This window comes from Eublepharis macularius, chromosome 8 (genome assembly GCF_028583425.1).
Source record: "Eublepharis macularius isolate TG4126 chromosome 8, MPM_Emac_v1.0, whole genome shotgun sequence".
NCBI classification, from domain to species: Eukaryota; Metazoa; Chordata; class Lepidosauria; order Squamata; family Eublepharidae; genus Eublepharis; species Eublepharis macularius.
The window spans coordinates 55,036,498-55,053,960 of NC_072797.1; the positions used below are offsets into that span (position 1 = coordinate 55,036,498).

General features: G+C 42.0%; 1 protein-coding gene across 1 annotated transcript in view; it reads right to left on the reverse strand.

Moving 5' to 3' along the window:
- Positions 1-17,463, reverse strand: part of MCTP1 (multiple C2 and transmembrane domain containing 1) — a 412,208-nt gene that overhangs the window by 203,761 nt on the left and 190,984 nt on the right. Inside the window, exons 11-14 of the mRNA XM_054986650.1 lie at positions 12,916-13,011; positions 2,292-2,394; positions 1,818-1,919; positions 1,428-1,502 (exon numbers count right to left, since the gene is read on the reverse strand). Coding sequence (XP_054842625.1) covers positions 1,428-1,502; positions 1,818-1,919; positions 2,292-2,394; positions 12,916-13,011 — 376 coding nt within the window. The remainder of the gene's footprint in view (positions 1-1,427; positions 1,503-1,817; positions 1,920-2,291; positions 2,395-12,915; positions 13,012-17,463) is intronic.

Below are 17,463 nucleotides of genomic sequence, written 5' to 3' on the forward strand. Positions count from 1 at the left end.
AGAGGGTTGTTTTTGTGCACCCTCATCTTTGGAGGTAAGTTGGTAAACACTAGAGACACCACCTTTTCTGTTGTGATGTCCAGTTATGAAATTTCCTTCCATAGAAATTTGTTTAGTATCTAGATAGTTAAGCTTTGGGCCTCAGACAAAAATAACAATTTTTTCCCCATAATTTTGGTTGTGAAGTTAGCTCTGACTCATAAAAGAGATTCCTGCTTATTTTGCTGCCACAGATTGCAATTGTTACTCATCCGCAATTCTTATTTTCTGCTGATTTGTGTTTTTTTATTGATTTTGTTATTCTTTTTGGTCTTACCATCCCAGCTTATTTATAGGAAACACTGCTGATCTTATAAAGACTTTCAAAATGTGTTTTTTTTTTTTAAAAAAACCCTTGATCCACATTGTTAACTTTTCTTGAGGGAGGGAGGTTTTAAGTTGATCTCATGTTTTTTTATTGAAGCATATATTTTTTATTGTTCATTTATGAAATGTATGCTTCTGGGAAGCTACCTTGATAGCATTGTTGATGAACAAGCAGTATAAATGTTTTAAATATTGCTACTTCCTGTCTGCAAATAAGTTAGTAACTTTAAAAAGATGAGACCTATATATTCAGAATTAAAAATCCTTCTTGCTTGATTGCTATAAAATTCCTTCTTTTATGATAAAATATATGATTCCTTCTTTTATGATAAAACATTATCTTGCGGCTTACAAAGCTCTTTATAGAAAGGAAAGCTACATGTAGAGACAGTTATACATAATACTGAAGCAAAATTGAGAGAGATCCTTTAAAAAAATCAAGTGATTTAAAATTTAACTCTTCACTGAGCCAAAATGTCAAGGCTACAAACAAGAAAATATGGTGATAATTGTAGGATTATTTTAAAAACTTTTTTTAAAAAAAAGCATTCAGTAGGCTCACAGTTTGGAGTAGTGCTATAATATTTACCAGTAGTAAGCATTAGATACACATGAAAAGAAGAAAAGATCGCTGTCAGTCAGTCTTCAATAACCAAGGTGTTTTTTTTGCTGCTTTGGTTAAGATTCTAATAAACACCAGAGTTTAAACTAGGGGAACAAAAGACTGATACATACACTAATCTACAATGATATGGGAGTTCTTCCAGGTCAAAGTTAGTCACAAAAATATATGCTAGACTTAGTTTACAGCCACCTGCACTATAACCTGATACATGAGGGCAGATTGGCAACTTTAGCCTGGATTCTCATTCACAGATTGCACAGGAATAAGACTGGCAGGAAGGAGTAAAGATAAAAGATTTAATTCTTGCCTCCTTTGAAATATGCATAGTTTTTTCTGTAAAGGGCTAAGCAAGATGTACTACCATCTCTATTATCACGGCTAGAATGAAATGGTTATCAGGTCTTTTCAGGGTAATTAGTCTATTCCAACTCTTTACCTGTTTAGAAATTCTGTTTTCTTCTTCAATGTACTTCTGTTCTTTGGGTGTTAACGTTCGCAAACTAGCTTTCACCTGTGCATAGAACAAGCATCACTTTTGAGACTGAATGTTTTATTAATATATGCATCGTTTACAACAATTATAACAGTTCAAAGTCATGAGGCCAAGATCATGAGATACATAAACTCATGCTTGTATATATGTTAGCGCCTGATGCAGTTAAGTGCAAAAGTGAGGGTGTCTCAGCCAGTGGCAGAAGAAGAATCTGCAATATACAACAAGGTTTAGAGAAAATGAGGAATGACAGAAATTCTCTACAAATCAGAACAAAAGCTTTCATGAAACTGAACTCTTTAGCAGTACAAAAAAGCCAAAGTTAAGACTTACAGCATTAAAAATCACATCTATTTCAAGATAGATGACCCCCTTTGTTGGCCCTGTCAGCTGCTTGTTTTTCAAGACGTAGGCTTTCTGTTCACCATTTTGAATCTGCGGGAAAAGGACATGACAGCCGTCTGTCTCGCAGTCTCCACTGAATACACTCCCTCAGTGACCTTTGACCCCCAGCTGCTGAAACTGACAGAGAACCCAAAACAACTGTGGCAATTCTGACAAGTACCTGTTCATTACCAGGACCAAGTCTGTCAGGAAAAATTAACTATCATGGGATTCAACATGGCCGTGAATTGAGTATGCTAAAAATTTTTAGTGTTCTTATTACAGACCGTGGTTGAGAAATGACAGGCACAGAGCTGATTTTTTTTATGAGCATGAACAATGTAGAGCAGTGCATTAAGTAAATAAATTATATATATACTCTCTCTCTCTCACACACACATATATATATTTTAAAAAACTCACAGACAACAATGGAATGGCCACTTTGCCCAGGAAGTCAGCGCTCCTATCTCGATCTTCGTCATAAACTGTCACTTCAAGAACTGTGTGGATATCTTTAATATTACTACAAAAGGGGTGGGGCACAAAGAGATTTGACAGTGACTTAACTGAATAGTTATCAAAGGCAAATGCATTAAAAATTTACCAAACAACTGCCACACCTATTTTTAGACACACAACCAGAAAAAGAGCTGGAGAATTGTATGCTGAAATAGCGATGGCCAAAATGCAAGTATTGATATGGGTAATTTAACTGAGTATAATAATTAGTATTTTACAGTAATTTCAGCATTCAAAGTACTTCATATAGTTAATTTTATCATAATCCTAACAATAGCCATGTAAGCTAGGCCAGTATTATATCCATATTGCATATGGCTTGCTTATAGCCCTCTAAAAGTATAATGCAAGTTGAATTCAGTAACACAGACAAAATGAAACTGGAAACTTCAGTGGATAGTAGAACAGCAGAGAAACTACAGATTTGTATGTGTTGTATTTTAAACAGCAATTTTATTCTTTAAGACAGCATTGTCACTGAGAAATTAACTACTGCCCTAATTCTTTACAGTGATCCCAATAAAGTCCCTGATAAGTGCTTTTAATCCAATAGGCAGTCTTCAATAATGTACACCTAAGATCAGAACATTATAAAGTTGAAGATGGAATATAACTTTTTTTAAAAAGAAGATTCATCAGAACAATATGTTTATTTATGTTGGGTTGGATTCTGCAAACAGCAGGAATAATATAATAATAATAATATTTGATTTATATACTGCCCTTCAGGATGACTTAACACCCACTCAGAGCGGTTTACAAAGTATGTTATTATTATCCCAACAACAAAACACCCTGTGAGGTGGGTGGGGCTGAGAGAGCTAGAAGCTGAGACTGACCCAAGGTCACCCAGCTGGCTTCAAGTGGAGGAGTGGGGAATAAAACCCAGTTCTCCAGATTAGAGTCCCATGCTCTCTTAACTACTACACCAAACTGGCTCACAGTTTGAAGCTCACAGAATGTATCACCTTCTTTCCCTACCTTCTGAAGACCCTGTTTCCCCACCAAAGGGGATCTCTAGGATCTGAGGACCTTGGAAGCAGAGTTGGATGCAGTGTCATGGGGGAAAAAATCACACACAGACCCTGTGAATGAAGCATGATCTCATGAAGATTGTGTGTGAAAACTTCTGCGAATTCCTTCTTTTTGCTATAGCCCTGCGGTGGCTATGGGGAAGAGAATGTAACTCTGAGGCAGTAGCACATTGGGCTTAAGGATTTATTATGTTTATTATTATACTGTATTGATCTGCCTCAGCTGCATCTGTGAATATGCGGACCCTTTTCTAAAATGTCTAATCCCACTCACTAACCTCTCCTTGTCTCCTTTAAACCCCAACCATCCACAATCAGGCAAATATTGTGTAGATCTACCAGCGTCGATTGGTAGTGTGTAAGCTGCATGCCTCTGCAGGTCTCCTACTTGGTCCCTGCTATAATACTATTGTAATTTTTTATCACGTAAGAAGGCATTTTTTCCATATGGATTTTTGTCTGGACAGATTTTCCAAAGATGGAGATAAACAACATGTTTTTTATTTAACTGAAAAATTATTTATCAGCGTAAATAACTTAAAACTGGAATGCTTCAGCTTATTAATTGAAACTAGCTGTCAACTTCACCCCAAAGGTTACAAACTTTCCCAGTGAGAATGGGTACTTTGTAACTGGGTTTCAGTTAATATTAAAAAAGGGGGGGGGAACCACCAAGGGGAGATTCAGTTCCCCTTTTCTCAGTTTACCTCAGCTTAAGAGGTTTCACTGGAACTTGGTACAACAAACAACAAGATCCCTTCCAAAAGTTTAAGGTTGCTCTTTCAACACACAGTTTCTTGTCCCCAGAATCTGCACAAATAAGACTGATATTTTCAGCCCTTAATAGGATGTTGTTTGATTCAGTAAAACAAGTTTCTTTCCTAAGCTGACCCCAAATCCTATCTAAAAGCCAAATAAAACCCTGACTAAACTGACGCTCTTATCCAGAGGATCAATGTCCTTGTCTGAGGAGAGAAAGGTTCCCCCCTTTAAATGCTTGCCCCCTCCCATCTAATGGAGTTCCATGGGCTCTGATTAACTGACAAACACTTGGATTTGCATGAAACCAAAATCACAAGGATTGGGTCAGAGCCCTGGAGCGAGGCAGGACTTGCCACACACACCCATACTGAATCCCACACCGTTCCTGAGGATCCACCAGTCCTCAGAAACAGCTTTCGGAATTGTGTGTGTGTGTGCAGGAAGAAGCGAAAAGGAATCCTTAGTGTGAATGCCTTCACATTTCATAGTATCCAGCATATTTTGTTCTACACATAACTCCCATTCATTAATGGAATAATAATAACAGGCAGAATTGAATGTGTTACCACCAGCAGCAAGGCTACTCCTTGATCCATACCAACTCTAGGAATTCTCAGCACCTTCATCTTTAATACCTTACTCTTCGTCTTTGATTTCCTGTCCTTCCTTACTCTCAGCGATCAAAACTCTGCCTCCTTTTCCAAAAATAAAACACCCTCTTTGATCTCCTTCCATTTTTCTGCCTTCATCATTCTCCTCCATTTCCAACACTTCCTTCAATCCTTCTTTCTTTCCTCTCATTAGCTGATGACTTGATTATTCATACCCTGTTGATCTTACCCAACTATTCTATGTCCCTTTGATCCTATAGCCTCAAGAGTTGTCATCTCTTCCATGATTCTTTAACTTTTCTACTATATGCTCACCCTTATCCCTTATCCTTTGGATCACTTTCCTACTACATTCAAACATACCATAGTTCCTCTAATTTCCAGAAAGTCTTCCCTTGACCCATCTTCCTTCCCCAACCTAACACTGTTATACCCCTCATCTCAAAACCCCTAAATTATGCTGTTTACTCCTGCCATTTCTGCCCTCTCTCCTCCAATTCTCAATTGCTTTAAAATTTGGTGTACTTCCTTCTCACTCCACTGAAAACATTGCTCCAAAATCACTTATCTCTCACTACCAAATCCAAACTTCTTTATTCTGTCCTCACCCTTCTTGACATTTCTCCTGTATTTGAAACAATAGTCCTCTCTTGCTTCCCTCCTTATATAGCCTAGGTTTTTGTGAGTCTGTCCTCAGCTGGTTCTCTTCCAAACTAATCACTCGTTCAGTGTTTCCATAGGAGAAAAGCACCTCTTCTGCTACCCCTCTCTTCACTGGAGTATCCAAGTGATCTGTCCTTGGTTTCTTTTCTATGACCTTTTCTGCACAGCACACTTTAAGCCAGCACTGCTGTGTACTCATGTCGACTGGCACTGAATTGACTTGGGCTCCTGCCTGCAGTGCCCAATCTTAAGGCAATTTGGTGTCTGTTTTCTTGAGACGTGTGTTTGAAGCCACTTTCTGTGGGGACTGGAGATGTGTGTACACAGGCGGGGAGGGACCATTTTGCAACAGCTGTTTCAGAGAGCAGCGTTACAATCCTTCCCTGGCTTAAGGGGGGGCAGAAATTAAAGGGAGTAGTTTGCAGCAGCTGTTTCTGAGCGCGGTGTTACAAACCCTCCTTGGTTTAAGGAAAAAAAATACAAAGGAAGTGTGTGCATAGTCGGGGAGGAAGGGAGTGGTTTCCACCGGGAGGCCAACCAATCAGCACCCAGGGAAAGGGAAGGAGAGACACAGTTAAGGACTCAGAATTCTGCACACACACAGGATGCAGAAATGGCAACTCAACTGCAGCTGGAAAAAAAAGGTTGCTGTAGGGCTGCCTACCCACCTAGGATCCCACCTTCATCGCCAGTATTAAGTACTGAGCTTGGTGCTCAGAATGATTTCAGCCCAGAGTGATATCAGCTCAACACAACACACTTTATTGCAAGCCAGAACAGACAGACGACAGCAGACAGACTCAAACAGCAGACAGTCTCAGAAGCTCAATGTGAGCCAATATATACATACAAACCCCGCCCTGCTAATAACTAGTAACCAATAGGAACACGTACTTTAGAATGCCATCATTTGCATGAACTATATACAATGTATTGGACTAGCAGGCCAACAATTGGTCTTTATTAGAGAGGACCGATTGGCTGCTGCCCACAGAATGTAACCAATGAGATTTTGGTCATTAAGAACCTAGAGATAACCTGAAGCTCAACACAGTGCATAACATCCAATACCTTAGAGGCATTGCTAAGCCCTGATTTAACCCAATACATAACACCTCTCCCCCACTTAGCTTGGAACAACCCATTGCCAACAAAGTCCTGGAGACTGGCTGGAGGAAGGTAAGCCTTCCAGAGCCTGCGCGGTGCTGTCGCGCCAGAGTCCTCTGAGGCCGATGGCCCAGTGTCCATTGCTGGCTCCGCTTTGTAGATAGAGTCTCTTGCGGGAGCTTCTGAGCTGCTGGAGGCCGTGAGTAAACTGCCATTGCTCCCAGTTGGTGGGTTTCTGCCTGCCTTGGCTGGTACAGTCTCTGAGACCACGGATTGAGAGGACAAGTCCCTGTCCTGCTTCTGCTCCCGTGGTGGTTAGTGCATCTGAAGCTGGTCAGTTTGAGTGTGGAGTGGACCTGATGTGCCTTTCGATGGCTTGACTTTCCTGCTGGAGTGTAGGTGGGTGGTCCTTTGTGGCACCCTGGTGGGTCCTTGCGCCTGCCGGGGAACTTGACCCATGCAGCTTTGCTTGTGGATTGGCCGCCTTGTTGGACTCCAGTAACGATGATGCCCAATGCCTCGAACCAATCAAGTCCCAGCAAACTTGTGCGGCGCCCCTTGACAACAATAAGATGAAGGGGGCCATGAAAGTCCTTGTAGCTGACCATGACTCGGCCAGCTCTGACCACTGGAACCCAACGACCTTGGAAGTCCGTCAGGCGTAGATTGCTGGGCTCGAGCTGTTGGTTCTTGCCCTTGGAGCACAGGCGGTTTTACGTGTCCCTGGAAACAACTGAGAGCACTGACGCAGAGTCAACCTCCATCCTGCACGGTGTTCCCTCGATACGCACTGTGACGTAAATCTTCTTGCCTGAATTGGTGTTCATTATGACAGTTCTTATATTGCATTCTTCTAGCCGAGAATGATCTTTCCTTGCCGATCTTCGGTGGTGCCAAACAAAGTGCAGAGACTGTGGTGGAGAGCCTCCCTTCCTCATACTTCTGCAGGCTCATGTGAGGTGCCCCTTCTTTCTGCATGCCTGGCATTCAGCATCGCGGAATTAGCACCACCTTCTTTCGTGGTTTCCCCCACAACTGGCGCAAGGGGAACCATTGTATGGCTGCCTTTCAGAGTGCTAAGCCAGCGCTGCGTGGGCTTGGTGCACCTCGTCTTCTTCCTCGGAGACACTGTCAAGGTCCTGACAGTGGACTGGCTCCTCCTTCGTAGGTGGATCTGGACTCCGCGATCGTCGCACCTCCCTGGTGGACTGGTCTGCTACTTCTGCTGCTAGTGCCTCCTTGTACACTGCTTTAAAACTGAGCCTCTTTTTTGGTGTAGCTTCTCATCTCTTAGGCCACATACTAGCCAATCGCACTACTGGCCGTTCCAGGTCAGGGAACTCGCACAGCCGGGCCAGCTTCCTCAAGGCCACGACGAAGGTAGCGATTGTTTCACCTGGCGCCTGGTCCCGCTTGTAGAAGGCATGGTGGCTGGCGATCATTGCAGGTTGCAGAGACAAATGCTCTTTTAATTTCTCTTGGATCATGCTGAGTGGCACCACTTCAAGTGTCTCCGGTGCGATGAGAGTGCAGGCAATTTTGAATGTTGGGCGGCCGCAGGCGCTGAGGAAAACCACTTTTTCCCGTGCAGCACCGGTGATACCATTGGCTGTGAGGCAGAACTGGAAGTGTGAGACATAGGAGTCCCAATCCTCAGCAGCGGCATCAAAAGGCTCGAATTGGCCCTTGGCGGCCATACTGTCTGTTGTTCTGGTGCAAGCAAGGGCAGTGGAGGTGACAATTCCTCACCAGTAAGTGCCTTAGCTGGTGCCATGGGGCTGCTTACCCACCAGGCATGACTCAGCTCTCGGCTGCGAGGTTGCCTACTCGCCTGAGGTGATTCAGCTCTGGGTGCTGTGGGGCTGCCTACCCACCTAGGATCCAACCTTCGTCACCAGTATTAAGTACTGAGCTGGGCGCTCAGAATGATTTCAGCCCAGAGTGTTATCAGCTCAACACAACACACTTTATTGCAAGCCAGAACAGACAGACATCAGACAGACTCAGCTCAATGTGAGCCAATATATACATACAAACCCCACCCTGATAATAACTAGTAACTAATAGGAACATGTACTTTAGAATGCCATCATTTGCATGAACTATATATAATGTATTGGACTAGCAGGCCAACGATTGGTCTTTATTAGAGAGGACCGATTGGCTGCTGCCCACAGAATGTAACCAATGAGATTTCAGTCATTAGGAACCTAGACATAACCTGAAGCTCAACACAGTGCATAATATCCAATACCTTAGAGGCCTTGCTAAGCTCTATTTTAACCCAATACATAACAAGCACCCAGGGAAAGGAAAAGGGAAGGAGAGACGCAGTTAAGGACTCAGAATTCCGCACACACATAGGACGCAGCAGCGGCAACTCAACAGCAGCTGAAAAAAAAGGTTGCTGTATTTGTGCATGGAAAAAGTCTGGGGAAAGCCAGGGAAAGGTCGGTTCTGCATCTCACACCTCCTTTCCTTGTGTGGAAATCTGGAGATCAAGAGAAGCAGAACAGAATCAGAGTCGCCGTCTTGTGTGGAAATCTGGAAATTAAGTGAAGCAGAATGGAATCAGAATTGCCAGAAATTGACCATGTGGAAAAGACCTATCTCTACAGTATCCCAGGCAAACTCATAAAACACCACAGCTTTCAGTACAATCTACATGATGATAAGTAAATGCTGATGGGGTCTGAACACACTGAGACTGAGACAGAAAAAGATCTTGGTGGATAGCTCGATGAAAGTATCAGTGGCAAATTGATGGGATTTTTAGAAATGTAATTGAAAACAAAACAGCCAATATTGTAATTCCCTATGGTGTTGCCTTGTTTGAAATGCTGTGTGTGGTTCTAGCAGCCGTATCTTTAAAAGGACCTTGCAGAGCTGGAAAAAGCACATAAGATGACAACCAAAGTGATTAAAGAAACACCTTTCTTATAAGGAAAAGCTAAACATTCTGGTACTTCTGTGCCTAGAGTGGGGACCTGCCATGTGGGGAGGAAAAGATGACACAAATGCACTGTGCTGGAGAGGCCATAACTTTATTGATTACATATTCAATGGGTCTTGGCGCAGCATATCAGAGGACAATAAGCTCAGCTGACAGCCCAAATGCTGTCAGCATCTTCGCAACCAACCTATTGGCATAATCAAGAGGAGAGGGCTGGTATTAAGGTGGATGCAGTGGAAATTGCTACTCCTCTGCATCACCATCCTCCTGTGGGTGTGGTCAATGCGTCATCCCCCAGAACTCCTCAAAGAGGCCCCCTTTTTATGGTCATGCTGGAAGCCCCTCCCTGTGTTATGTTCCCCCTGTCAATGCCTACCCACCAGCAGCCAACTGTGACCATTATGCTACATTAACAGTATATTCTCTTTGCTATGAGAAAGGCCTTGGGGTTTTTGCCTATCAGCCAATGTTCTTAAATACCTTGCATATATGTCACTTCCTCCTTTTCAAAATGAGTCACAGACTATATTGAAACCTGAGCCCTCAGGTCTGATTATTCCCTCCCCCCTTCTCAGCCAGCCCATGGAATGCTAGGCTGGCAAAGCTGCTAAGGTCACCTGGCCAAAAAGACAGCCAGCACTGGGCAGAAATGCCCAGCATCGTCTTGCTTCCCTCCCTACTCTCACCCAGGCACAAATGATGCTCCATCTTATGGCCGAGAGCTGGACTTTCATTTAGAAAAAAGGCAACTAAGATTATTTTATTAACTAAGGGCCAAACTACAAGTGACAAATGACACAGGTTGGACACTTATCAGCTTCCCTCAAGTTTTGATGGGAAATGTAGGCAGCCTGGTCTTGCAGCTTGGTTCTCCGACTGCTGTCCAATGGACTTTTCAACTGTCACTTGTCCAACATTCCACCAAGCTGCCTACATTTCCCATCAAAACTTGAGGGAAGCTGACAAGTGTCCAACCTGTGCCATTCGTCACTTGTAGTTTGGCCCTAAGATTATTTTGTAATCTTCTATGATTTTATAATCATAGAAGATTATAAAATTATGCATAGGTTGAAGAGATTAGGTATAAATAACTGTATCTCCCTCTCCCAAAATACTAAAACTTAAGGGCATGCAATAATATTGATGAGCAACAGATTCAGGATGGACAAAATAATACTTCTTTATTTAATGAGGGATTAAATTGTGGAATTCAGTTTCAGAGGATATAGTGACAGCCACTAGTATAGATGGGTTTAAATTTTACTTACTTACTTATGTCATTTACAGTCCTCCTTTCTCACTGAGACTCAAGGCGGATTACACAGTATGAGACTAGTACAATCAGTATCAAGGACATTTCAAGACAGTATCAAGGACATTTCCATAAACAATGCCATAAGGTAAATAGATACAAGTTTAAAAGACATAGTATTAGCAAGAATCCAATACAGAGTTGAAAAAATACTGAAGCAGAACATAATCAATTCTAGGACTAACATTAGACAACATGGATGATTATCAGATGATTAGACAGATTCATGGATGATTGGTCCATCAGTGGTTACTAGCCTTGCTGACTAAAGGGAACCTCCATATTCAGAGGTAGTAAACCTCTGAATACCAATGCTAGGAGGCAGCACTAGGGAAAATCTTTGGACTCTATGCCCTGTTCCACTGTGTGAAACAGAATTTTGAACTGGACAGACCAGTGGTCTGATCCAGCAGGGCTCTTAGGTTTCTCCTGTACTACCTCCAAATGCACACTTGCTATCCAATAGTGCCACCTGGATGTGTAATTACTTCCTCAAACTCAGTATGTCTAATACTGAACTATTCGTCTTTCCTCTCCTGGTACAACCACCATACCACCCACTATGTAGAACAGTTATTACTCTCCTCTCTGTCTTTCTGTCTCTCCCTCCATGGTCTTTTCTCTCCATCCCTTCACAAAACACTGGCTCATATCATATTGCAAAATCATTCACCTGTTGTTATTTTGACCATGTTAACACTCATCTTAAAATCGTGCTCTGGCTTCCTATCTGATCCCATATTCAGCACAAACTTCTCATTCTGTTCTCAAACCTTTTATGGCCTTGCCCCCATCTCTCAGCTGTCATACTCTTCGCTGTATGTAAGTCCTCAATTGTTTAACCTCTGTGTGATGCCAGGCTTCCCTCTTCAAAACCCACCCTGTTCCATCTCTCTTTCTCTCTCTCTAACATTAAGCACCTGCATTGTAAATAAACCATATACTTGCCCCTATTTATCACCATAAGCACCACTCCCACCACCCACTGTTTTTTAAATCTCTCTCATGTCAAATGTTTAACTGTAAGCTGTTTGGGGCAGGGACCTGTCTTCACGTTCTCAGTATAGAGTCATGCATGCTGACAGTACAGCAGCAATTCTCACTCTATTTGAATACTAAGACTTAAAAAGCAGTAAATATCAATACTCAGATATAATATTTCCTCAGATACATATTAAAACATTGATGCATTTGGAACAAACAATCTTGTATCCGAACAGATATTTGGTATACTTTTAACTTAAAATGGATTTAACAGTGGGCATATGGGAGGGTTAGCAAAAAGCAAATGAGGATCCCTGCCTTGTCCTGTTCTTTAACCTGGTGTCTGTCTGGCTTATGATGAAAGATGTCCTGCACCATTTTGAGTCTAATAATGGTGGGTTTACTTTCATACATTCAGAGCTACAGATCATACTGAATACCTGTCCCAGCAACACTGTAGTAATAGCCTGAGAACCTAGGAATTTATCTGGGTGGAGCTACCATAAATATTCTTTTTTAAGAATTGGAAACTGGCATTAGGAAGAGTCAATAAATCCACTGCTTTAGAAGTGCTGCAAAACTGATCAACTCAAAACAATCCTCAAAGTACATTGCAATTCAGAATATCAGGGACTAGTTACAAGTATGATAAACTTGTGTGTGACTGTAAGAAACCCCAACTCTACTCAAGTTTAACATGTGGATGAATGGAAAAGGGCTTCTGTGCATGCAGATGAAGGAGAGGCTTTGTCTGTCTCTGTTTTCTGCCCAGCACTCTTTAGGAGACAGCAAAAAGTTGTGGCGGGGACGGGGGGTGCTCTTTCTCTTTCTCTCTTTTCCTCATGTTTGCTCAAGAGACCTATGGAACCAAAAGTACAAGAAAGAGCCTGACTCCCCCACACAGTTTTTTTCTATCTGCGAAAGAGAGATAGAGACCAGATGCTGGTTTGTAAAAGCACATGTATTTTCAACCACCAAAATACTTTTTGTTATGCTGAAATATATATATATATAATACTTTATCTTGTTAGTTTCAGAAGTGTTAACCAGGTCAACATAAAAACAACAACAAGGAACACACACATACATATATACTTACAATGTGAAGATTTTATTCCATTCTGGGTTAAGGTTCTTGTATACGGTATGTGTCAACAATCTATCGTTGTTCAACTCAACTACACAAAATGGGTCACTTTTACCTGGAAAGAGACCATTTAATTTTTTAACATTCACAGATACTTAACTTACCTGCGTAATACTTTAAAAATAATACTGCACTTTTTAGACATTGATACTGAAATGCTGCAACGTCCTTAGTATGTTTTTAATCTCAAGTGATAGGGCTCCCAGGCTGCCTGCTACAGCAGGCAACTTCCTGCCTGATCGTCCCTGCTTCCACAGACAACCCCTTGAGAAGTAGGAGGAGAAAAATGACATTGCATGATGTTCCAGGAACTCCCCAAATCTATATGATAAAAACCACAGAAGTTTGGAGAATTCCTACAGCATTACACAATGTCTGGTTCTGAAACGGGAAGTGTTGTCACAGTGTTGCCAACACTGATTTTGAGGTATCTGCCCCGGGACATTCTGCCCCCATTTTGCCCCTGATTTTGAAGGCTTCGTCCCCATTCTCATCTCAGGGATTGCTAGGGGCTGACAACCCTATCAAGTAATCAAATAATTATTTTGATGATTATTTTATAACTGGGACCATGAATGAAAACTCTAATTTTTAAAAATATAATTCCATTGAACAAACAACCTTCAAAACTTGACTTATACAAGCTTATGGATTTATTTAGGGGAAATGAAATATGGACATGAAAAGGAAAATAGACAGTGCAAGTGGTGACCTGCAAGGATGTGTTGGAAGCAACTCATTTCCCCCTCCTCCACCATGTCCTCTTTCCCTTCCCTGCACCCCCCAGCACCTCCCCCTTTTCCTGCTTCCTTCTATCCTTCCCACCCACATTTGTATGACCCTTCCTCTCTTCATCTTTTTTCCCCTATGACCCAGTTGCATGGTGCAGGCTGAGCTGAGGCCAGTTGCATTGTGGAGAACCTGCAAGGAATTGTGGGGGTTACTTCACCTTTCCCCTGTATCCCCTTCCCTACACTATTTCCTTTTCCCCTCCTCCTGGCAGCCTCCATATACTCCATTCCTTTGTCTCCATCCTTTTCCCCCTTCAAATCCACTAAACAACTTACTCTACCCCATCTTCACCTACATTTCTTAATTTACTTCATTTATATACTGCATTTCTCCCAGTGTGGACCCAAAACAGCTTGTATCATTCACCTTGCCTCCATATTACCTTCAGAACAATGCTGAGAGGTAGTTTAGGCTGTGTGTGTGTGACTGGATCAAAGTCACCCAGTGAGCTTCCATAGCAGGGTGGTGATTTGAACCTGGGTCTCCCAGATCCTAGTCTGAAACTCTAACCACTACACTACATTGGCTTTTGGCTGGGGCTGCTGTTGAACAGTAGCAAGCAGCCAGGCCTGGGTGAGTCACACAAGTCATGTGGTATCATGTTACCTGGTGGTTGCTTCTGGCTTTTGCTTCAACAAGTCCTCCCTCAAGGGCCAAAGAAGTCCTGGAAAGGGCCCTGCACCCTCCCCTAGACTTTTGCTGACAGAAACCAAGTCTGGAATACTGGCTAACTATTATAGTTGCCTAACAGCAGCCACTGAGGGCATGATCCTTTCATCATTTTTTTTTTAAAAAAACAACAACACCCCAATATATATTTTTTTAGATTTTGCAGATTTTTCTGCAAACCTGGGACATTCTTCAGCTGTGTAGGAAGATATCTCTTAATCGTTCATGGCTCCAATCTCCAGATTTAAGTATCCTTAGATATCTGCCACTTAGCTATTAATATATAAGATACCAGCATATCAGCACATAACTGAATTTTTAAAATTTATCTTTTATGATACCAAAATTGTGTTGTTACAGCTATTGCCTTTATTCAAATTTAATATGCAATCTGAAAAACAGCTACACGGAATGTCTCACTAAATTCACTAGGATTTATTTCTGCACAGAATTCTGCAGCAAGATGAGAACTGATGGGTGAGTTGCTATAATTAAATGATGGTGCACTAAAGCCAGATTGCAGATGTATTTAACAGAGATTGTGTTCTTTCTCACTGTACCCTCCCCCTACATACACAATGTTTATCTTAGAGGAGCAGTTCTCAAACTTTAGTAATCTAGGGATTCCCTATTTTGATTTAAAAATGTATGTGCATACTTAAGTCCTCCATGGCAGACACCAAGTGTCAGGAGCCATTCTGATTGGTACAAAGTTTCTTTTAGACACAGCAAAAAATTCCATGTTGGTTATTACCCTTCTGATGGAGACTAACTAAACAGGGGGTAGGAAGAAACTTGGAAAATCTTTCTGAGCCACAGTAACAGGAAAAAACCTAGTCACATACAAATAGGTACACATTTGCCATTTGAACCAGACATAGATTGGTATGTGCATTAAGAAAATTTCCATTTCTGTTTTGGTTCCAGGGTTTCCATAATAATTTTGTTCCATTACTAGTTTGTTCCAGCTCAGCTGGTGCAGGCTTCATTTGGTTTTTATCCATTTTCATGAGGTTTGGTTTGTTGCATGCACGTTGGCTGCACATGAGCAAATGCATGCTGCTCTTTTCAAGTGGGGGTGGGGAAATTCGGCTCTGGGACAGCAGTTTTCTTGCTTAATCAAAAACAGCATCAACTAATAGTCCCTCTCCTAGTCTAAATCATTGATCCACTGAGTTTTTCCACAAGCACAATAACATTCACAGACAACAATGAACCTATAGAAGGTGAAATCAAAAAGAGTCCAGTAGCACCTTTAAGACTAACCAACTTTATTGTAGCATAAGCTTCCGAGAATCACAATTCTCTTCGTCAGATGCATGGAGGGCAAAAAGAGAAACTGGTCAGATATAGAGGAGGAGAGGGGGGGGCAGGGTAGATGAAAACAGCTCCTTCTGATGTGGAGATCAGTTTGCTTCTGTAAAGGTTCAGAGGACTTAGCCGTGTTAGTCTGTAGTAGCAAAATCAAAAAGAGTCCAGCAGCACCTCCAAGACCAACCAATTCCACTGCAGCACAAGCCTTCGAGAACCACAGCTCTCCTCCTCTATATCTGACCAGTTTCTCTGTTTGCCCTCCATGCATCTGACGAAGAGAACTGTGATTCTCGAAAGCTTATGCTACAATAAAGTTGGTTAGTCTTAAAGGTGCTACTGGACTCTTTTTGATTTTGCTACTACAGACTAACACGGCTACTCCTCTGGATATAGAAGGTGAGTGTCTGCGGGTGGAGCAGCAAGACATTCTCAGGTAGGAGTGTGTTCCAACCAGTGCAGCGCAGTGCAGTAATATTTTTTAAAAATCCTGCTTCATGTTCACTTTTTTCTTTTTCTATAGTGCCAATAACTTATTACCTTTGCCTTCTGCTGTTGCCTGTTGCTGCTGTTTCCTTATGCTTTATAGTTTTGTTCCCACAATGAGGGACAAATCCAAATCCTTCTTTTTGATGCTCAGCATTCCGCTGCAAAACAGGGCATTCTCACTGCCAATCTTCTGAATCACCCAAGTGCAGGCAGGCAGAATGATTGGATGAATTCCACCCCCAGCCCCACCCAAACATACCCACGTTTCCCCCATAAGTCTTCCTGTACCTGTGGGGGGCAGGCAGGATTCTTTTTGAAAGAAGGGAGTAGGTACACATTTTCTATTTGAGTCAGAAAAAGAGAGCGCCCTGAAAGACTATGGAAGCAATCCTAAACAGGTCTCCTCAGACGTAAGTCCCATGTTATTCAATAGTGCTTACTCCCAGGGAAGGATCTTTCGAATGGCACCTTTTGATTGAAGTCTCCCCTTCAAACATTTCCAAAGCTGATAGGAGGTGAGGGGTCTCCCCTTGCAAGGACCTGATTGGTAGGGAGGCAGAGAATGCCATTTCCTGGTAACTATGGGGTTGGTGGGGTAGAGAGATGCATTGATCTCATTCCTTCTTCCTGCCAACAGAGTTAATTAATGACATAAGGTCTCTTTTCCCTTGAGATCTGATTGGTAGAGTTCAGGAAAACAAGAAAGCTTAGTGTCTCTCTGGCACTGGAAGGTATGAACCAAAACACACACACTTTTTGGCGGGAGGAATTAGAATTTAGTTTCCCAGATTTGGTTCAGCATTCCAGAAGATACTTTAATGAACCAAACTAGCAATTTCTGTGTGTAATTTTGGCTTGTTTTTTTCATTATGCACACCTCTAATTGTTGTGTTATCTCTACAATATTTTTTTCTTTGGAAATATAGTGAAAAACAGTTCAATTTTACATCTGATATTACTCCAATGACTTCATAAGCGATGTACATCCTTGGTGCGACTCAACCAATCAGCTTCTAAGGCTGAGCTATTGGATCCTAGCAACTAATCATCATATTTTCTGAGATGATCAGGAAGCTAGGTGACTGTGGGTGGTGGTAGTTCGGTCAGCATCCACCTTTTAAAAGAGTGAACACTGATTCTGTTCTCCTTCTCCTGAGGTGGTGAGTCTCTGAGGTGGAGATGGTCCTGTTTTCATGTTAGCCAAACTGATGCAAGAGGTTTCACACTCCCTCCTTACAA